The sequence below is a fragment of the Pectinophora gossypiella genome, chromosome 28 (assembly GCF_024362695.1).
Source record: "Pectinophora gossypiella chromosome 28, ilPecGoss1.1, whole genome shotgun sequence".
Lineage (NCBI taxonomy): Eukaryota > Metazoa > Arthropoda > Insecta > Lepidoptera > Gelechiidae > Pectinophora > Pectinophora gossypiella.
This window is the reverse complement of record NC_065431.1, coordinates 3,764,210-3,787,166: the sequence shown is the minus strand read 5'-3', so window position 1 is coordinate 3,787,166 and position 22,957 is coordinate 3,764,210. Positions and strand designations below refer to the sequence as shown.

Genomic DNA, 22,957 nt, shown 5'->3' with positions numbered 1-22,957 from the left:
TCCTATTTCTTTCGCCCGAGTTCATTCATTCATTTTAAAAGTAACCGTTGTCAATTATCCGTCCTTTTCCTTTTCGGGGGATAAGACAATGACGGGTACTTAGATGGTGTCTGCAGGAATGTCATGTGAAGCATGGTATAAGAAGACCAGGGGCCTGTTTTATAAAACTTACAATTGTAAATTACAACGACAATTTGATGTTCATTACGTAGCTAATATGAAACTGCAAAATATTCGTGATCACACACTCCGCAATGTACATCAAATTGTCATTGTAATTTACAATTGTAAGTTTTATTAAACAGGCCCCTGGTATGCTCAAAACTGACAGCTAGCATTTCAAGGTTAGCCCAGCTGACGTCATCCGACCCTGCGTTGCCATTTCGTAAAAAAAATATTACCCACGTCCAATGTTTTTAATTCACTTTGCAAGGAAATTTTAAACTTTAAGTAAAATTTACGTACAGTTTGAATGATTTTTAAATATGTGACAAATAATAATAGTTTTAGTTTCAGAAGTGGAAATAAATTAAAAAAAAAACAATTCTTAACAAAAACTTAACTTTTAATGTTTTTAACAATAATTTATTTCAAATAAAAACGAAAACTGATTACAACTTGTAATGAATTTAAATAACAAAATGTAACGATATCACACTTGATCAAATATTTACAAAAATAGCGAAAAATAGAAATAGCTCACGTGACCTTAACAACCAACGGAGATACGTCCGAACACCTCGAGCGCCGTCAAGCAAAATGGCGTCTCTGGTTCAAGCTCTAGCTTTATATAGACGGTGCAGGGTAGGCCGGTAGTATAGAGGGGGTGTCCCTTACACGGCCTCTCCTGACAGGGTGTCGTCCTCGACACAGTCCCTTAGAGTGCTGGGACCCGCAACACCTGGCGCCGCTGGTCCAGCGTCCATGTCGTCGTCTAGCAGGGGCATAGAAGGGTCAGCCGCTGTAGCGTTACCTGCCGACGTGGTCTCGTCGTCGTCTAGCACTGGTATAGGGCTAGCTATATAGCTGGGCCCTGCGGGTGAAGTCTCATCATCATTCACGTTCTCGTCTGAAAAAAAGTTTTTATTGCAAATGTTCAAAGGAATTAAGTGAGCACTCAACCTGTTACACCTTTCTTTCGATCATCATTCAGTTAATTCATACATCAGACTTTCAAACTCATCACGCATCATCAATCATTTAATCCCTTATTCTTAAAGGAAGAGACGTCTCTCTTTGTTTTACCAGGTCCGGCCAAGGTCGTACTGTGCGATCTTTCTCCAGGGAGGCTTACTCGCTGAACTGCTCACCTGCTGCTACCAGTTCACCTGCAACATGACTTGACGCAGACCATATTCATACGTCAAGCCTACTCAACACGCAGACCGTATTCATACGTGTGAGCTGTTACGCTGACAAGCTTGACGCAGACCGTATTCGAACGTCAAGCCTGCCCAACACGCAGACCGTATTCATACGTGTGAATCATAAGACCGGCTGACTTGACGCAGACCGTATTCGAACGTCAAGCCACTTGCCACGCAGACCATATTCGTACGTGCAAGCCCATTCAGCACGTAGACCGTATTCATACGTGTGAACTGGAACCAGCTCATGATACCGCCCTGGGACCAACCAGGCGATATAGCAAAACATAAAAAGGCAAAGTGCAGCGACGAACGCCAGGCGATAAGCACCTGAGTGACCAGTACCAGAGCGACTGACACTTACACCAGATCATCAAAGGTATCTCACCTTCAAAGAACGCTGTACAAGACTCTGGGCACCACTCGCCCCGCCACAACACCATATGCTGGGCCGCAGCCTGTGTTGTTTTGCCGTAGCCGCCGCTCAGCAAACGGAGTACGTAGCGTCCGCTGGGCAGAACCTCTATCACTTTGTAGGGGCCCCGCATACCAGGATCGAGTTTTCCTGTCGACTGAGAAAACTTCATAACGAACACATGATCGTTAATGTTGAATTGGCGAGGTGGATGACGCCGTCGATTCACTCGTTCGTCTTGGTTGAATCGATTGTTCGTTAGTAGTTCCCGGGCTCGACTCCTGGTGATTTCTCGTAAGGCCTCTCGATTGGGTGACGAGTTTTCGATGGCTATGTCACGCACTAGCGCGCGAATGACAGGAGTTGTCGCTTCTGTGCCAATGAGGAGATTCAGCGGCGAAGCTTGGATTGTCTTCTGTTTCGTGATGTTAAGCACTAATTGAAGTTTCCACAGCGTCTCTGACCAGGACGCTTTTTTATAGTTCGCCTGTATGCGCAACATGTTAAGAACGGTCCGCATATATCGTTCAGCCTGACCATTGGCGTGATGCATCTCCGGAGTTATATAGTGGAGGACGCAACCAAGCTCGTTGATCCACGTGACGAAGTCATTGGATTCAAACATACGCCCTTTGTCTGTTATCATGAGTTTAGGCACCCCGAACAAGGAAATAGCTTGCGTAACAACGCGTTTTAATTCGACAGCGTCTTGTCTATAAATGGGGTACAGCAGAGAGAACTTAGTGAAGGCGTCCACTATAAGAAGAACGAATTTGTATCCTTCGGACACAGGCAGGGGACCCAGAGCGTCAACGTGCACGGTGTGGAATGGAGTGTCGGGTTTTTCCCACGAGGTAATGGGTTGTAGCGGTGCACGGGGAACTCTCTTTTGCGAAATGCATACAAGACAATGACTCACATATTTTGCTACAAAGCGTCTCAAGCCTGGAAACCAGAAATGCTTCTGAATGAGGTCGAGGGTCTTTTCTGAGCCGATGTGTTCATGTTCGTCATGAAACACCCTGAGAAGACTGAGTCGGTGGCCTTTGGGAACGTAACATAGCAGTCGAGGCTGCTCGCCTATTGGGACGTACTTGTAGTACAGAATACCATTTTGGACGGAATAACGATCGGCATCTAAATGACCGTCTTGAAGTTTTTGAATTAGATCTTGGGTTTCTTCATCAGCGGACTGTGCAATTTGAGCCCAGTTTCGGGGTTTAGAAATTTGATTGACAGAGGCCACGGGGTTGCGGCTTAAATAATCTGCATGAGGCATCATTACACCTTTGCGATATTCAATCGAGAATTCAAAATCTTGTAGATAAGTCCACCAGCGAGCAACTCGTGGTAGAAGATCTTTCTTACGTTCGGTGGACTTCAACGCGTTGCAGTCAGTAACGACCACAAATTTTGACCCTACGAGATAATGTCGGAAATTTTGGAGTGCTTTAACGACAGCGAGCGTCTCCAACTCATAGGAGTGATATCTGCTCTCAGCTCCTTGAGTGGACCTACTGAAATAGGCAACGACATGTTTCTTTTTATCTGGGTGGACCTGCAAAAGGACGGCGCCGTAACCTGCACTGCTCGCGTCCGTGTGGACTTCGGTGGTAAGATTTGGGTCGAAAATTGCGAGAACTGGCTCGTTCGTTAAATGTTTGATTATGTCCTGACGAATGGCTTCACATTCAGGTGTCCAGATGAACTTGGCGTCCTTACGAAGCAAATGGGCGATGGGGGCCGTTTTTGTAGCATAGTCCTTTATATAGCGTCTAAAGTACCCTGCTAAGCCCAGGAACTGACGCACCTGTTTAACGTTCTCTGGTGGTGAGGAATTAGCTAACGCTTCTACCTTTCGCGGACTCGGCCTAACCTGACCCTGACTTATTACCCTGCCTAGGTACTCCACCTCGGTTACCAGGAACGAACATTTTCGCAGATTGATCGAAAAGCCGGCGGTAGTAAGGGTCTTCATCACCTTGCGTAGTAATTCGATTCCTTCCTGGACGGTGTTGCTGAGAAGAAGTACGTCGTCTACGTAAACCAAGACGTTGCCCTCATTAATGTGATCGCGCAAAGTGTCGTTTATTATTCGCTGATACACGATGGGTGAGTTGGCTAGTCCGTACGGCATTCTAACATATTCGAAGTGCTCTTCTGGCGTTACGAAACCGGTAAGTGGTATGCACTCTTCTTTAAGGGGAATCTGGTGGAAACCAGTCGCCATGTCGAGGCTAGTAAAAAATTTGTAACCGCCTAGTCTGTCAATGTGATCGTCGATCAGCGGGAGAGGGTAACGATCTTTTACCGTGACTCGGTTAAGGGCCCTATAGTCGACACAAAGCCTATCAGAACCGTCCCGCTTTTTTACGAGGATGATTGGACTCGCATACTCCGATTTAGACCGTCTAATTACACCCTTGCCCAAAAGGTCATTAGTAATTTCTCGAACTTTAAGCTTCTCTTGATAGGAGAGCTTGTACGGCCTGTACACTACCGGTGTTAGATCAGTAAGTCGTATCTCCATCTCTCCCGTTCGAACGGTGGTGGCAGCAGTGCCCGAGATTAGAAAGTCAGAATACTCACCAATGACAGACATAAGGCTCTTCAACTCCTCGCCTTGAAGGGGTGTGTTTATTTTTACTTGATCGCCAGACTCAACGGTGTTCACAGAAGCGCAAGTGTCGCTACGCGTGAGATATTGTCTGTCTTTGGTGCGTACGTAAGTTATTCCGTCACGATTCAGCACATCAGTGCCAATTATGACGGGGGCGCTCATCAAGGGAGTTGGTACTACTACTAAGTCAACTTCAATGGATACATCACTAAATTCAACCGTAACGGTGACGTAAGACGTGGCGACTATTTCTTTGTCACTTAAGCCCTTCAGCACACAGCGTCCTGGCTTAGGTTGGGACGAAATGTGTTTTAGGACATCTGCAGAAATGAGAGACACATCAAGGGCGCCACTATCAATGAGTACATCTAACGGTACTCCATCTACCACCGCGCAAGTTATGTCGTTGTTTTTGGGAAGATTTGGTCGATAGGAGCACAGATTAACATTTCGTTGATTTCGTGTCTCTGATCGGGCTTTGGCAAAACACTTGTCCTCGGTGTGTCCCTGTTTCTTACAGAATGTGCATATATTACTGGGCCCGGGCTGTGCGCTAGGGGCCGTGTTAGACTTTGGGTGCTTACAATCACGGCTAACATGTCCTCGTTGGTTACATGAAAAACATTTCGGACCGGCGTTATAAGACTTTGATTGGCCCTGTTTTTTAAAGTTACTCGCGTTGTCTCGTTTCGCCAGATTAGGCTTAGTGTAAATTGAGAGAAATGAAACTATGGTGTCCGGGGTTAAGTTTGCATTGGCGGCAGCCGCACGTACCTGAGGACTATCTATACCGCGGATAACAATAAGTGTTCTCAACTCGTCGCTTAAACCTTGAACAATTCGTAGGCGCAGCAAGGTACGACGTGCATACTCTGCATAGGTTGGATATTTATCGGAAGTTGTTTTCATAGCCTCAAATAAAATGTTGGCAAAGTCGAGTTGGTTGGGGCAGAGAGATTTAAACTCTAGCTTAAAATTAGACCATGTTCTATCATTAGTGACCCACTCGCTGAGCCATACCCTAGCGTCACCCTTTAGACATGAGGCTACGCGTGACAGGCACTCATGATCGCTCCATCCGTTCGCCTCTCTAGCGCGATCCACTTCTTCGCACCATGCTTCGATGTTATTTATAGAAGGGTCAAAGTTAGACACATAATAATGTTGTGACTTCGCAGGTTGCATGTTCTTAATAGCCTGCATCAAAGCATGTGCTAGAGTAGATGCCTCGGAGCACGGAACGCCTGACGCCACGGATGGATGTCGTTGCGGTGTTTCGGGAGGAACCGGATTTGGGCCGCGTATATCACACGGGCTTTTACGCGAGCGGTGACGTGACCTATCACGGGTATTATTTCGTGTATGACGCCGACGTCGTCGTCGCGAACTACTACGTGAAAGTGATCTCGACCTATAGTAGGTGCTACTTCGCGAACGATGTCGACGGGGACTACGCACCGAGTCGCGCACGCGGCGCCTAACCCGACTACGCGAACGTCTCTCAGAACCGTACGAATCTCGTCGATCTCGAACACGTGAGCCACTTCGCGAAACACTCCGTTCAGTAGTTAAGCTACCTCGCGAATAACTACGCCTGCGGTCGCGGGATCTAGTCCGCGGAACTCGCCTGCTTCGAGAACTACGTCGCTTACGCGACCTACCCCGGGTGTGTTGCCGTTCACGGCCACGGGATTCGTCACGCACCATAATCACCACACAAACACAAAAATAAATTCAAATGGACAGTTAAAACACTAATAAATCAAGTGGGTAATCGTCACACTATTTGATTTACTTATAACGATTTTCTTGTTTTTGTTTCAAGTGGGCTAACAAGTTCTTTATCCCACTTCTGATTTTAGTTTCAGAAGTGGAAATAAATTAAAAAAAAAACAATTCTTAACAAAAACTTAACTTTTAATGTTTTTAACAATAATTTATTTCAAATAAAAACGAAAACTGATTACAACTTGTAATGAATTTAAATAACAAAATGTAACGATATCACACTTGATCAAATATTTACAAAAATAGCGAAAAATAGAAATAGCTCACGTGACCTTAACAACCAACGGAGATACGTCCGAACACCTCGAGCGCCGTCAAGCAAAATGGCGTCTCTGGTTCAAGCTCTAGCTTTATATAGACGGTGCAGGGTAGGCCGGTAGTATAGAGGGGGTGTCCCTTACAATAGTAATTAAATACGTTAGTCAGTAAAACACTTAATTTTCAATAATAAAATTTACGTCCTTGGAATGTTGGAGATACCAATTGAATGGTAACACTTACGTCATGAATGGGCTAGCAATGGCGGCTTGTCATAGGATTGAGCGTACCTGGGGCTTTTTGGCGGGAAACGGGAACGGGACAGTTGCTTTCTTCATTAAATAATCTAAATAATGAATACGAAGTGGTGTTTTGTGGTTAATGATCGCATTAAGTTAGTCGGAAGACATTCGCGAGTGTTATTATATCGGAGTATTCAATAAACAAAGTGTATCTGACTATTTTCGCTTCGTGCCAGGAAGCCGCTTCATAACTCGAAAGTTTATGCGGACTTTTGAGTTAATTCGTTTGGGGTTCGGAGTAGGAGTCTACTCCGAAGGTGGGGGCTTAGGTTTCATCATCATCACCTTTCATCATTTCATTAATCATCAAGAAAAAAACTACGTAAGACATGGCTGTATGGGCATAGTTCCCTTTGCCTTACCCTTCGGGGAAAACCAAAACAAAAAAATGCGCATACCTGGCTTTCTTATACCATGTTGTGAAGCACCAATGTCATGTGAGCATTAAGTAAAACTTTGAATGTTTTTAGAAATCGGCACACAAATTTTCTACTTTTCCTAAGCATTATATTTGAACTGGCTCGCTAAATAGCTCGTAGCTCACGTGCAGGAAGTGAAACCAGTTTGTCCGGACAAGTGGTCCAACTGGACCGCTCTAATCAGGGCTACCCGGCTGTCACGGAAAGTGGAGAAATGGACTGGTGGGTACTTTGAAACATCTTCAATTGGATCGTTTATTTATTTTATTTATTTATTTTATTTAAGGAAAACCAACAGTTATAAAATACAGAAAGTAGACAAAAAACATAACAGTTGAAAACTAATTACAGGTTTCCACTGATAATCCTAAACTAGTAAATATGATATTAGAGAGTTGTGCACAGGCAAATTAAAGTTAAAATAAAGAACATAAAAAGAAGATTAGGCATCAAAAAACCTTTGACTGAGTAATCTCCTCGCCGCTGCAAAACCGGTGTTAAACAAGTCAAGATCAACTTCCTTACAAAGTTTATTGAAATTATTACACGCTCGCCATACATAGGTGTTCTGTCTATAGTTTGTTGAGGCCGAAGGTAGAGAAAGGGGTTGGTGGAACCTGAGGGTCCTGTTAGGGACAAGTTCTGAGCAGTCTATTGAATTACAAGCAACTTTTAACAAAATATCAGATCGGCAATTTCTCGACGTTTCATCAGTGGAAGAAGGTGATGTTTTCTACACTGGTCGTAGTAACCAGCAGACTCATAGCGGTCGTTACTACGATAACATAAGTAGCGAACAAACTTTTTCTGTATACTTTCGATACGATCAACGTAAGTTGCGTATCTGGGGTTCCAAATTTGTTTACTAGGTTAAATTCTGATTACTAAATAAAGACAGATCTAAAACTGACGAAAAACATTTTTTTCTTTCTATTTAACTTATTTATGAATTTTAATTAAAACACATAATAACGGGTTCTTACCGCGTTTAAATGGGGATATGAGTCACAGTCATCCCGTGATCATGGCACTTGCAACAGTGTCGAAATATCGGGAGTCTCATATCCCCATTTAAACGCGGTAAGAACCCGTTATTATGTGTTTTAATTATGATAATAACCGCGTAAACTTAAAATTATGAATTTTAATCAATAAGTCAAAGGTGGACAATGAATTCCTTATAAATTGTAGATAAGTGCTATGGCTATTGAGGAGCTCGGTGGCGCAGCGGTAAACGCGCTCGGTCTGCGATTGTTGAAGTTAAGCAACTTGCGCAAAGGCCGGTCATAGGATGGGTGACCACATAAAAAAAAAGCTTTCATCTCGAGCTCCTCCGTGCTTCGGAAGGCACGTTAAGCCGTTGGTCCCGGCTGCATTAGCAGTCGTTAATAACCACCAATCCGCACTGGGCCCGCGTGGTGGTTTAAGGCCCGATCTCCCTATCCATCCGTAGGGAAGGCCCGTGCCCCAGCAGTGGGGACGTTAATGGGCTGGTGATGATGATATAAAATTTAATCAAGAAAAACGTAATGATAAGTCCGACATTTTGTCACGTTTTTCTATGACGTCACAGTGTGCTTTTTCATACAAATTTTATAGTACTCGTAATTTCGTGTTTTGACGTTTAGTAAAAAGTAACTGATTTGACTAGTTGGAAACTACCCTATTGGCTGTTTGACAGTTCTAACAATAAAATATAATATATAAATAATTGTCGCATAATGGTAGTTTATCTAATAGTTTTTTTTTTTTATTAAAATCATTTTTATTTTTTTTGTTTTTTATTTATTTATTTTTTTTTGTTTTTTTTTTTATAAAACTGTGACCATTCGAATATTTTACAAAATAAAAATGCGATTTTTTTTATCTGTGTATTGCAAGATCCGAAACACGGGCGGCCATGATTGCGCTTCGTGTGACGTCACATTTCACAAAATAAACAAAAACTATCTGTCAGGTTTCAAGATATATACCATTATCCCGTTTTTCACAAGGGTCCGCTTACCTAACCTGAAAATTTGACAGATCCGGTTTTTTACAGAAGCGACTGCCTGCCTGACCTTCCAACCCGCGAAGGGAAAATCAGCCTAATACAGGTTAGGTCACATACCACCGAAAATGCATTTCTCGGGAATGTGGGTTACCTCACGATGTTTTCCTTCACCGCTGAGGACATCCAAACATGAATTCGAAAACAAATTCGACAATCATTGGTTTAGGCCTGTGCTGGATTCGAACCTGCGACCTCAAAGTGAGAGGCAAGGGTTCTACCAACTGGGCTATCACGGCTCTCTACTATATGAAGTATTATTGTCTGTCGCTTCAATCAATCGATCAATAATACTTTATTGCACAACAACATATACAAAGGACATAAACAAACGAATAAAACATAAGTACAATGCAAAGCAAGTATTTTATCTATCTACAATAGGCGGCCTTATTGCTAAACAGCAGTTTCTGTTGCTTCAGTTTCGATTACATTAAACATTATAAATGCAAACAGAAATATCTTGCTCGGTAAGCAAATAAAAGATATAATAGGCATTTAGAAAGATATTTTTATGACCCTGACTGGATACATTTGTATCGCCTGAGTCATTGTCAGAGAGTGATAGGTAACATGTAACCAGCCAGTCGCACTCTTCTTTCGTATGAGTTGTAAGATCAATGACCGAATTCATCAACCCTGATGTTAGGGTTACTCTTGCGCCGCTAAAGGCCCCTTCTTCTTCTCCTCTATCATGTGGGTTGTGAGGTGGATTACCAACCTCATCAACCCTGGTGTCAGGGTTACTATTGAGCCGCCAAAGGCCCCTGACATGCCTCATGTAACGACTACGTAAATACATCAGTAAGTAGTAACCGGGACCAACAAAAAAATTATACCTAAACCCGATAGATCAGGCAAAGCAATATAGCCTTAACATGATTCGGCGTGACTATTCTTCAGAGGTTCAAAGTTCAAGGTAAATTATTAAGTTGTTAGAAACCGTTCGAAAGATTACATTAAGGTCAATTTATATATAAAAAATGTTCAAATTCAACCCGATTTCTAGCAATTTGCCTTTATTGTAACATACAGCTCACGACTACATCCCAAATGGGGTAGCCAGCACAAAGTTTTCAGTGTACCAGGTGATGAGCCGTGTCGCAAATTCCCTGGTAGTTGCGGCTTCCGAATACATCCCGCTCAGAGACGGTACTGAAAAGTATCGGCGTCCGAAAGACGTAATATACGATCCCGACGACCCGATTACTTTAGCCATAGACGCGGTCAATCAGCTCGCGACACTAAACACAGAACCCTGATACCGACCCCGCCAGCGTGGTTTGACGATTTCCCTCATACAGCGCTTATCGCTATCGACCCACTAGAGTCGATTAATTCGTTCAAATATTCTTCCTCTCAGACGACGCCCTGAGCCGAGGTTCGCGCCAACTGGGCAAGGCTTGTTGTCTTAAGTTTTTGTACCGGGTGAGAGCGCTGAGGGCAGCGCTCCCCATTTGTCCGGGCGGCAAATCTACTAAAAGTCACGTCAAAAAAAAGACCACTGCAGCCTGCAGTGTCTTACCTAAATCAGGGACGTTCTCACAAAGCGATTAAACGCCCTCCGTAGTCCAGGGGTACGACTACCGGTGGGGACATATCACAAAAATCACTTTGTCACGCTAGGACATTACAGACTGATTACCTGATTATCCGAAAGAAAGATCTTTTAAGGGGCAATGTATACGTTTTTACAATAAGATTCCCATTGACATTCAGAATTTGCCTTTCAACTGTTTTAAGACAGTACTTAGTTAAACAAAAACTTTACAAAAAAGGTTATTATAAAGTTAGTGATTATTTAGAAGATATGAATGCATGGGATTAACTGTCTGAGAACTGATATTAGGCAGCTAAATTACTCAATTGTATACCAATATTTTATGTTTATTTTTATTTTTTTAAAGAACGTCTAGGGCCCTGTGCCGAGGTTTTTCTTGCAGCTTCTTTTCCCCGGCTATACAGGTTGTGAGAAGCTGCAGTAGTTTTAGGCGGATGAGACGTTCGTTATGTAAAAATTGACGATTCAAAGTGTAACTATGTTACCTACTGAATAAAGATATTTTTGAATTTTGAATTTTTGAGATGATCCGTGCTTCGGAAGGCACGTTAAGCCGTTGGTCCCGGTTACTACTTACTGATAAGTAAGTAGTCGTTACATGAGCCATGTCAGGGGCCTTTTGCGGCTCAATAGTAACCCTGATGGGTTGATGGGGTTGGCACTCGACCTCACAACCCACACGATAGAAGAGGACAAAGCAATTTTTAGTTAGACTTCCCCACCGGGAATCGAACTTAGGTCTTCCGGATCGTGAGCTAAACGCGACTGGACCACCGAGGCTGTTTCCATTATTTTAATGCTTTGAATAACAGCAGCTATCTTTAATACACTGATAAAAATCTTTAAATAGCTCAAACTGGTTTCTAAGTATACCTTTACCTACCTACAGGCTGTATTTAAAGGTACACTGACTTGCAAAACTAAAGACTACACTTATAAAATTTCCCTGAGGAACTTTCCGGGCTGCGTTTACGGTTTACGGTGTTAGTTTTCGAATTCACGTTTGGGTCATAAATGATTATCACGTGCTCAACGGTGAAGGAAAACATCGTGAGAAACCCAAATTCCAGAGAATTGCATTTTCGGAGGTATGTGACCAAACCAGTATTGGTCGGGTCATCAATCCCGAAGAGACATTACTGCCTGTCTGACCTTCCAACCCGCGAAGGCTCAACTAGCCCAATACAGGTTAAGTCACAACTGACATACCTCCGAAAATGCATTTCTCTGGAATTTAGAAAGAAGAAAGAAACGTTTATTATAAAGGGACACCACAGTAACAAATACAAAACAAATAACAAATATATAATATAAAACACAGAGTAACACACAACTTACAATCAAACAAAATATATAATAAAAACAACATACACGAGAAATACAAATAATTGAGTGTATGGACTGGTCAACGATGGTGGTGCTGTCTTCTTGTGTGGTGTGAATTTGGGTTTCTTCACGATGTTTTCCTTCACCGTGTACGTGATATTCATTTATAATCCAAACATTTATTCGAAAACAAGTTAAGCAATAAGGCCGCCTATTGTACTTATGTTTTTATTCGTATGTTTATATCCTTTGTATATGTCGTTGTGCAATAAAGTATTATTGATTGATTGATTGAAAATCATTGGTTTGGGCCTGTGCTGACATTCGAAGTGAGAGTCTGCCTACTGGGGCAGTGACGGAGATGGGAGCCATCGGTACGGCAATGCAGGACGGAAGGGGCAAGTTACAGAGACTGCACTCTTTTTCCTTTAATGATAATAAAGACTTTTTAAAATCAAATCACTTAGACTGCGTTTCTTTTGACGCGGAGCTATGCGGAGATGCGCAGGAATCGACCAATCACCGTGAGGGAGAAAGTGACAGAGCGTCTTCGTTTTTCGCTCTCTCGAACGCTGTGATTGGTCAAATCCGCACATCTCCGCTCTTCTCCGCGTCAGTAGAAACCCGGCCTTAGACTAGTTTAATAGTTACAAATAAATATGATAAAATTATCCATAAAAGGTTTTTTTAATCTCTAACTTGTAAGTTTAGAAAAAAAATACATTTTAAAAGTATAATACCTACCTATTTAGATCTGCACGACGGTGTAGTTTGTGAATCGTGAGAAAGATGCAACCTCAATTCAATCTACGAATGCATTATGCAGTCCTAGTGCATGGCTTGTTGGAAACATACATTCATAAGCTCACGCCCATTTCCCCTTTGGGTTAGGTAGAGAGCACAGAATTCCACTTACTACAGAATTCCACTTAGTAACAACAACAACTCAACAGTATCTTTCAATTCTTTTTACATTTTTCCTCACCTTATGGTTGTCGGGAAGAAATCGCTTTAATCGATAAGGCCGCCATTTGCCATGTACTTAGTTAAGAGACTTTTTGTAATTAAACTTTCATCTTCCACTCTCGTTAAAGATTTCATGCATGCTCGCCGGTTTAAAGTATTATTGACCTGGTCTTTCTTTAAAACATCTACCCCGCCGGCGTGTTCGACGGTTTCCCTCATTCAGCGCTTATCCCTATCAGGCGTGTTGTCTTTAATTTTGTACCCGATGAGAGCCCCAGCGCGGCCAAGTAATTAATGCCATCTGTGAAGAATCTACAATAAGTCACGTCAAAAAAGAAACAAAACTGGGGTTCGAACACGGTACCTCCGATTCGTGAGTCCAGCGCTCAGCCACTACACCACGGAGGCTGTTTGTGTCCATTTAGACTGACCACCTACCTTACGATTCATCCGAAGAATTTTGTATCAAAAGTGGCTGCAAGTTGTATTTTAAGGATCTGTAGCTCATACCAGCCCACATAGGATTACAAACATACATAAACTCACGCCTATTTCCCACTGGGGTAAGCAGAGACTATGGAGTTCCATTGGTTTCGATCCTGACACACTTCTTTTGCTTCCTCCACGTCAATCGTTTCACACACGCACGCAGGTTCTAGGTTACTAAAACTTTCCTAAGGACATTTCCAATTTGGTCAATATACGTTCTTCGTTTTTCTTGGGGAAGACCAAGAAGAGCTTACATGTAACAGATTGAAGAAAAGGTTAACGTCGTGTCTTATAGGGAAGTCAATGAATTGGCCTTTGATAGACTGGAATGGGAAATGCTACACCGACAAGAGCGTGGCTCTTAAATTGATGATGATGACGGCCTTCTATGTCTTCCTCTGTCAGCCCTGCCGCCAACCTTTGCCTTATATACCGCTGGGGATAAGACGCGTGAGTTATCTCGGTGTATATGTCGTGGCCAGATCATAGAATTGATCATTTCATGATGTGCTCAATCATTACATGAAATGGTCATATTTCATGATATAGAATATCATCCGTTGGTCACATCATGATGTAGTTTGGCCAGATCAATGAACACAAAACGTTTAACGATATGATCGACTAATTGCATGATTACTTCATGATATGGCCAAACGTTGGCAATCATATCGTAAAATTAGTAACATTATCCACCGGTAGTGGCGCTGGTGTCGATTATATTTAAAACTTAATTGATATTATAATCGATGAATAGATTGAACCTAAAAAAATAATCGACTATTCGCATTTTTATATTTTTATATACGCCACATAATATGGACTCATTGAAATATCATTAAACGTTGACGTTTCAACGATGTGGTCAACTTAAGTTGGCTATTTCAAGAAATATGACCATTTCATGAAATGGTCGAGCACATCATGAAATGATCAATTCTAAGATCTGGCCACGACATATATATTGCTTTGGGTCCAGATAGCTATCAAAATAAAACACTAGCTGTATCCGAGCGGATATTACTTTGGTCAGCGTATCATTCATACGTATAGTATCCATAGGTTTGTGAATATCTTGGACAAACCTTGGACACACCCCGGACGCTGGACAAAGGACACTCTCACAAAGTGATTTCGATGTCCCCAGCGGGAATCGAACCCAGACCTCCAAATCGGCCAACGCTCTAACACCAGACCACGGAGGCTGTTAACGCTTGATGTACTTAATCTATTTTTAAATCCACTGCTGTACGTACTTAGTTAAAAGTCTTTTTGTATTTTTTATTTTATTTTGGTGCAATAAAGTGTATTTGTATTGTATTGTATTGTTCCCGATAGACGGACACCGTTTTCCACAAGTAGATAATGGTGGGCTGATAACATTAACTAACTGAATCCACTCTATTGTACTCTTGTTGAGTACGTTTCGTTTCGACACTATATTGTACAGTCAGGCTGGAAATGAAATGAAATGAAATGAAAAAAAAAAAAAAAAAAATGAAATGGAAAATATTACTCAATATATTTTTTTTAGGAGCTCGGTGACGCAGCGGTAAACGCGCTCGGTCTGCGATTGTTGAAGTTTTAAGCAACTTTCGCAAAGGCCGGTCATAGGATGGGTGACCACAAAAAAAAGTTTTATCTCGAGCTCCTCCGTGCTTCGGAAGGCGCGTAAAGCCGTTGGTCCCGGCTGCATTAGCAGTCGTTAATAACCACCAATCCGCACTGGGCCCGCGTGGTGGTTTAAGGCCCAATCTCCCTATCCATCCATAGGGAAGGCCCGTGCCCCAGCAGTGAGGACGTTAATTAATGTTTTTTGGCGTGACTTAATGTAGATTGCGTGGAGGAATCAAGGGAAGGTCTTTGCCCACTGGTCCAGTAGGTGAGCATTCGGCTCTTGATGCAGAAGTTCTAGGTTTGATTGCTGGTGGGAAGTTTTTTTTAAGATTTGCCTCAAATAGTGTTAAATACTTCGTCGAAGGATCATATTTAAAAGAATTAATCGACTTTATATTATAAGATTAATGACTACCTAAATGATAAAAATGTCTGGTATTGAATGTGTTCCTCTAGTTATTAAATAACTTGTAATGTATACCCTCATTGGTTTTTAAAAGATGTGTTGCTGTTGCAGTTTCTAGACATTTCTTCTCCTCAGCCATAACACCTTGCGAAATGACGTAAATTCAAAAATGTTATATTGACCTTCAACAAGTTTATCCATGATAATTACGTTGCATAAATGATTTTGATTTCTGATTTCCGACCCTAGTGGGCCGATAGCGATAAGAGTAGGTCGATTTATGTAAGGCCAGGTGACTATCACAATATCTAATAAGTACTATTGATTATTGTTAAGTACCTATACTAATTACTGCATGTCATAATCGACCATTTCAACAATTCTCTTGAATAATATTATGTTTTACATAAGCAATGTTGACTCTCCAACTCTTCACAGCAGATTACCGCAATCGAACAAAATAAAATACACTAGTTTCCAACTAGTCTAATCAGTTACTTTTTACTAAACGTCAAAACACGAAATTACTATGGAATTGGAATGAAAAAGCACACTAACGACGTAGAAAAACGTGATAAAAATTCGGACTTATTGTTTTCATAAATAAGTTAAATAGAAAAAAGAAAATATTTTTCGTTAGTTTTAGATAAGTTTATTTAGTAAGAAATCAGAATTTCATAATTTTAACTGTAACTGACTGTAACAGTTACTTTTTACTAAACGTCAAAACACGAAATTACTATGGCGTCACTGTGACGTCATAGAAAAACGTAAATATAATATCGGATTCCTTAATACGTTTTTCTTGATTTAAATTAATTAATAAGTTTCTTTTTACATCTATAAATCAGTTAAATAGAAAAAATAAAATGTTCTTCGTTAGTTTTGTTCTGCCTTTATTTAGTAATCAGAATTTCATAATTTATCTTGACCCTAGTACACGACCCAATTACCGCTACCGCCTTTCAAAAAGGCGGGAAAACGTTCCCGTTCTAAAAAGAAGAAATCAAAAGTAAAAACAAAATAAATAAACTGCCAGCGTCAAATTAAAAATAATAAAGTTGTGACACAGATTCACGACTTCATTCCGCCTGTTATTAGTTATTTAATCTAATAATAATTAAATAAACATAACGAACCCTAACAATATGTAGACTATTTAGGTGTTTAGAACATAAATTTTATCTTTCTTGGGTTTATGAATTTGTCAGAAAATAAATTTAAATCTCATATGAAGCTTACTTTGTGTAAAAAAGCTTCTTATAAGATTAATGATTACCTAAATGATAAAAACCAGGTGCTACTACATTTCAGCTAGGTTTACCTAACCCTCCTCGAACACAGTTTAGTCTTGAATAGTATGGCGTCAGACGTCACACACACAGATGCACGTGTATGATAACGTCAATGTGTGGTGTCCGTGTAAAATGAGGTTCTTTGTATTTTGAGTCCAGGTAAAAACTGAAACTACAATTTTAAATCTGGATGGAAACTAGCGTGTCTATTGCCAGGTTTTGTCAATAAAAAAAAAATCACATCCGAATGTGATTTCTCAAAAGACGCTTGCGTGGCTTTCACTGGGCTTTTCGGCGGGAAACGGGAACAGGACAGTTGCTTTCTTCATTGAGTAATCTAAATAATTAATACGAAGTGGTGTTTTGTGGTTAATGATCGCATTAAGTTAGTCGGAAGACATTCGAGAGTGTTATTATATTGGAGTATTCAATAAACAAAGTGTATCTGCCTATTTTCGCTTCGTGCCGGGAAGCCGCTTCATAACTCAAAAGTTTATGCGGACTTTTGAGTTAATTCGTTTGGGGTTCGGAGTAGGAGTCTACTCCGAGGGTGGGGGCTTAGGTTTCATCATCATCACCTTTCATCATTTCATTAATCATCAAGAAAAAAAATACGTCAGACATGGCTGTATGGGCATAGTTCCCTTTGCCTGACCCTTCGGGGAAAACCAAAACAAAAAAAAATGATTTCTCAAAAGACGCTTGCGTGGCTTTCACTGTAAGACGACTTTGGGGCCGATTCCAGCATATACTGTACTCACCATCTAATTTTATTTTATACCTGTCTTTTTCTTATCCGCCGAAAGGAAAGTGCTGGGTAATCGACATGCATAAAATTTATAGGACACACGTCAATTTTATGCAAAAATTTAAAAAAAAATCCTTCTAAAATAAATAGGCCAATAACCCGACAGAATTAAGTTGACAGCACATGTCAAACGGGATGCATATCAGTGAAATGACTATTTTGTTCGCCCGGCTATTCATTCATTTTAAAATTAAATGTTTGTCAATCCTCCGTCCCTTTTCTATTCGGCGAATGATAAAACTTAAAATAAAATTAGGAGGTGTCAGCAGGAATCAGGGCCTATGCGTAGCTCAAATGTTTTGAACAGTATTTTAGGCGTTGACTGTACTAGACATGTCCCTTGACATGCTTCGCACAAGTTATTCAATTTGTTTATTGACTGTTTATTATTATGTATATATGTATGTATGAATGTATGACTGTAAGGCTATAAAGATGTATGTCACACACATGAAGTGGTCAGTTACTTTGTGATGTATAGGTGTACCAGAATCTGATGGCAAATGGGGAAATAAAATTTCTATAGTAAGCAACACTCGGGTAATTGGATGAAAACGTCTTGATACTTTTTATTTTTTACCTATTGACGGACAATATGGACATTATATAAAGTACTTATTGTATGCAATACAGTATTGCTTTCGTTCTATTTTTTGCCCTGTCGTGTCCAGTATTGTCCGCCCGGTCGTCTTGTGAACGCTAACGCCTGAATGTGAGTTTGTCTGTTTATCCACTCATCACGTCAAAACTAAGCAACGGATCGACTTGAGATTTTGTATGGAGATAAATGGAATGGAACATACGCTATTTTTTATCCCGGGAAAATAATTGCGGGATTTCTGAAAAACCTCTAGATTCCAACAGTTGCTTGAAGCGATAGATGTCGCTAGCGAAGCTGCGGGCAAAATCTAGCTAGTGTAGGTAGGTATATATAAAAAAAAAACAAAATATTTATGAAAAGATCACTTATATTATGCTATTTCCAAATCAAAACTCTCCTGGTTATTTGTTTTCTTTCCACCTCTCTTCTTTTTACCGGGTGCACTAAATACACTTCCATTCGGTCTACCTTCAGCAATTATTCGTCGTATGGTAGTGCTAGGAACTCCTATAAACAGGTCACAGGTTAGTAACTAATAATATAGGAAAAATATATTCAAGTATTAAGACTAGTTAGTCCTACTTACCGGTCAACTTTGGACGCGATTTAAAATCGAAGATTGCGGTTGATCTCCAACTGCTTCTTCACTAATTTTACAATAAACAATGTAAACAATCTTTCTTGCTTGTGATCGAAGTGGTTTTTTTCGACATTCTTATGAAATTCAGAATAGTTTCAAGGAATCTTTGGAAAATCTCAGTATTGTTGACAAAACATGTACTTCGACATGACAGGAGACAGTTTAATATTACCATAGGAAAATCAATATTTTTTTTACTTTTTTTATGCCATCAGATGCTGGTAGACCTATATCAATTTTATCTTGAGAAGCTGAGAGTTTACGAAATGTGTAACGTCCCCAGTGGATCGGTGGTTGAGCGTTGTGCTCACGATCCTGAGGTCCTGGGTTCGATTTCCGATGGGAACATTCGAAGTTGATCGTCTGTCGATAGATACAGTTCGACAAACAAACCCCGGTAGAAACTATCGATCGGCGTCTGTTGGCATCCCCAAAAAAAATATATTTTGTATTTTAAGTATGGCAAGCCGAGCCGTGGTAGCCTAGTTGATAGAACGCTTGCCTCTCACTTTGAGGTCGCAGGTTCGAATCCAGCACAGGCCTTGATTGTCGAATTTGTTTTCGAATTCATGTTTAGATCATAAATGATTATCACGTGCTCAGCGGTGAAGGAAAAACATCGTGAGGAAACCCACATTCCCGCGAAATGCATTTTCGGAGATTTGTGACCTAACCTGTATCATTGGCTGGTTTTCCCTTCGCGGCTTAGAAGGTCAGACAGGCAGTCGCTTCTATAAAAATCTGGACCTGACAAATCTTCAGGTTAGGTTAGGGGACAAAGCAGTGTGAAAAACAAGATAATGCTGCCTGCAAAGTCCTAACCAAACTATGTCCTAAACAAATATGTCTCCACCGGAATTCGAACCGGGGACCTTCGGATCGTGAGCCCAACGCTCAACCACTGGACCACAGAGGCTGTTACCTAACTGCATTCCTACAAATAAAACACGGATGTTTTTTATAGCCATTGTTTGTCATGGGAAATTACCATTGTTTTTTTTTATTTGTGTAGCTAACTAGCTGTCAGCTGCGGCTTCGTTCGCGTGTCTCGCTTATCCCCTTAAGGGATGCATTTACAACACAACACACAACATAAACAGCCTATATACGTCCCACTGCTGGGCACAGGCTTCCCCTCAATCAACCGGAGGGGGTATGAAGCATACTCCACCACGCTGCTCCAATGCGGGTTGGTGGAGATGTTTTTACGGCTAATAGCCGGGACCAATGGCTTAACGTGCCCTCCGAAGCACGGAATCATCTTACTTTTTTGGACAATCAGGTGATTCAAGCCTGAAAAGTCCTTACCAAACAAAGGACAGTCTTACAAAGTGATTTCGACAATGTCCCCATCGGGAATCGAACCCGGACCTCCAGATCGTGAGCCTAACGCTCTAACCACTAGACCACTGAGGCTGTTATTTATCACTAATTAAAGAGCCACGCTCCTGTCGGTGTAGCATTCTTCATTCTTGTCTATCAAAGGCCAATTCTTTAACTTCCTTATAAGACACGACATTCGCCTTCTCTATCTAAACTCTTCTTGGTCTTTCCCTTCCTCTCTTTCCTTGTAGCTTGCCTTCTATGATGTTTTTAATAATCGTCATGTCTTATTAAGTGTCTATTCATCTTGCCTCTTCTCTCCTCAATTACTCTCAATCTTTTGTCTCTTTCCTTTTTTTTTCTTTTTTTTTTGACGTGACTTATTGTAGATTTGCCGCAGATGGCATTAACTACTTGGCCGGACAAATGGGGAGCGCTGAAGGCTCTCACCCGGTACAACGTTTAAGACAACAGGCCTGAGGGTGCCCAGTTAGGCGCGAACCTCGGCTCAGGGCGTCGTCTGAGAGGAAAAATATTTGAAAAAATTAATCGACCCTAGTGGGTCGATAGCGATAGGCGCTGAATGTCTGCCTGTCCATTGAAGCGGAGCGAGCTTGCGGAGCGGTGAAACGGATAAATATTAACCAATAGGATTGCATAAAAACTCCGCTCAGCTGCAGTGGATAGAGATTGGTTAATCCTATTGGTTAATATTTATCCCTTTTACCGCTCCGCAAGCTCGCTCCGCTTAAATGGACAGGCAGCGCTTATCGCTATCGACCCACTAGGACAGGCAGCCTGAGGGAAATCGTCGACCACGAAAATCTCTTTCCCTGTTTGGTGTGTATAATAAATGAAAATAACAAGGGTATCTGATCTACTGATATGTTGCAGTGTCGTTTTTATTTAATAGCATTTTTGAATTTATTTATAGCAACCCCTTTTTACGCGACGTAACAAAACGCAATGATATTGGAGATGTCCTTAGAAAAGGTTCAGTACGATCTACTCTGAACCGGCGCGCGTGCGTGTATGAAGCGATTGATGAATGTGGACGAAGCAAGAGAAGAGTCAGGATCGAAGCAAATGGAATTCCGTAATCTCTGCTTACCACGGTAGTTTTAAATACTAGAGATAAAAGGCATTTGATAGCGAGTCTCACATTAGGGCTCACTGCTAGTCGCCACTTAGGAGGTAGGTAGGTATCTAGGTAGGTATGTACCTACGTGAGAGATTGTAGCCAGACGCAAAAATTATCGTATTTAAAAACAAAACATAATATATAAAATAAGTATCAGGTAGGTTTATCTATTAATTTCAATTATTATATTTTTCTTTTTTATGGTCTAGGTATTTTAACGAATTTAAAAAAAACCTTTTAAAAATGAATTCTTATCCTCTAACTCAAATGCACTGTGGCTTGGTAGGTAGTACCCTACCTACATGTTCATGATTAATACTTTCTACCTACATGCACATGATTTTTTTACCAATTTATTGATTAGATTTGTGTCGCCTGACATCAATCGCTTTAGGCGATAAGGCCGCGAATGTCAAGTAGATTTTTTGCTGCTAGTAGGTACCTAGTATTTTGGTGAAAAAAAGTTATTGATTCGATAAGTACCTTTTTTTATTAAATAGGTAATACTATTAATGACGTACCTAGTAGGTAGGTACATTGCCCTTTCTTCTCTCATACATAAACCTTTATAGGTACGTTGTATGAAATTTCTAAAAAGCAATAAGTATGAATATTGCAAGCTCTGTTTTCTTTACTCTCTAACTTCGACCTTACTAGTAGTTACAACCTTAAGTTGTTTGGAAGAAATCGCTTATTAAGTATTTATAACGACGATCGTTTTTGTTTATACTTTTATTATCAAAATAAAAGATCGGTGTATTGTCATAGCGTGGTAATTATAATTTATATTTCGGCATTTTTACGACATTTTAATGATCCAACACTTTTATGATATTAATGAATGTGACGGTACTTACTCAGAGGTGATAGGTCTGTGATTAAATCCATTTTCCTATAATCACTTGGGCACAAATTGTTTTTATTTTCACTCTATATGGGTGAACCAGTCTGCCTCCCATTGCTCCACCGTTCTACTTAATGTCACAAACACACAAAACACATAAAAGTACGTGCATAATTAGAAATTCACAATCAAATCTTTATATTAATGTTACCAACGCATTTTTTCCGTGTTTCGAACGCTACAAAACATGATATGTGACTTGTACTTGTTTCATTCACCTTTTAAAACGTCACACGGAGTTTAAACACTACAAAAATGGTTTTAAAAACACTTTGTGACTGCACTTGTTAATCCAAAATGATTTTGGGACGATTTTGTTGTAAAAAAATACATTAACAACTAGTTTTGAGGGCTAAACACGGCACAAAAACAGCAATACGTCATTGGGCGACACAGGTTTTTTTCTTGTGAGAACCGAGCGAGATACCACGTGATCGAATTTTGCTAAGTAGTTCCATGGTTTACCAACAGATGGCGCTAGATATGTTCCTATTCTCAAATGAATGATTGTTTTGGCCGCCGATGTTATTTTTCGTTGTAATAAAAGTAAACGAACCGTGTCGTTTTCAATATTGTATGAATTACTTTTTATGCTGATTAAATGGTACGCCAATAAAGTTGCGGTGATTGACTCGGTTTTTGAACGAGATTTTGTAGGTTT

At 40.7% G+C, this 22,957-nt stretch overlaps 1 protein-coding gene and 1 long non-coding RNA gene across 4 annotated transcripts in view; both read right to left on the bottom strand.

The window, feature by feature from the left end:
• Positions 1 to 22,691, bottom strand: part of LOC126379114 (uncharacterized) — an 82,062-nt gene extending 59,371 nt beyond the window's left edge. For all 3 annotated transcript variants that reach the window (XM_050027721.1, XM_050027723.1, XM_050027722.1), the window contains exon 1: positions 22,250 to 22,691. In XM_050027721.1, coding sequence (XP_049883678.1) covers positions 22,250 to 22,280 — 31 coding nt within the window. In that variant the 5' untranslated portion in view covers positions 22,281 to 22,691. The remainder of the gene's footprint in view (positions 1 to 22,249) is intronic.
• Positions 18,638 to 19,163, bottom strand: LOC126379303 (uncharacterized). The gene is made up of 2 exons (XR_007568292.1): positions 18,875 to 19,163; positions 18,638 to 18,795 (listed from the first exon to the last, which is right to left on the bottom strand). It is a non-coding gene; the product is annotated as an uncharacterized LOC126379303 (long non-coding RNA).
• Positions 22,692 to 22,957: the final 266 nt, after the last annotated feature.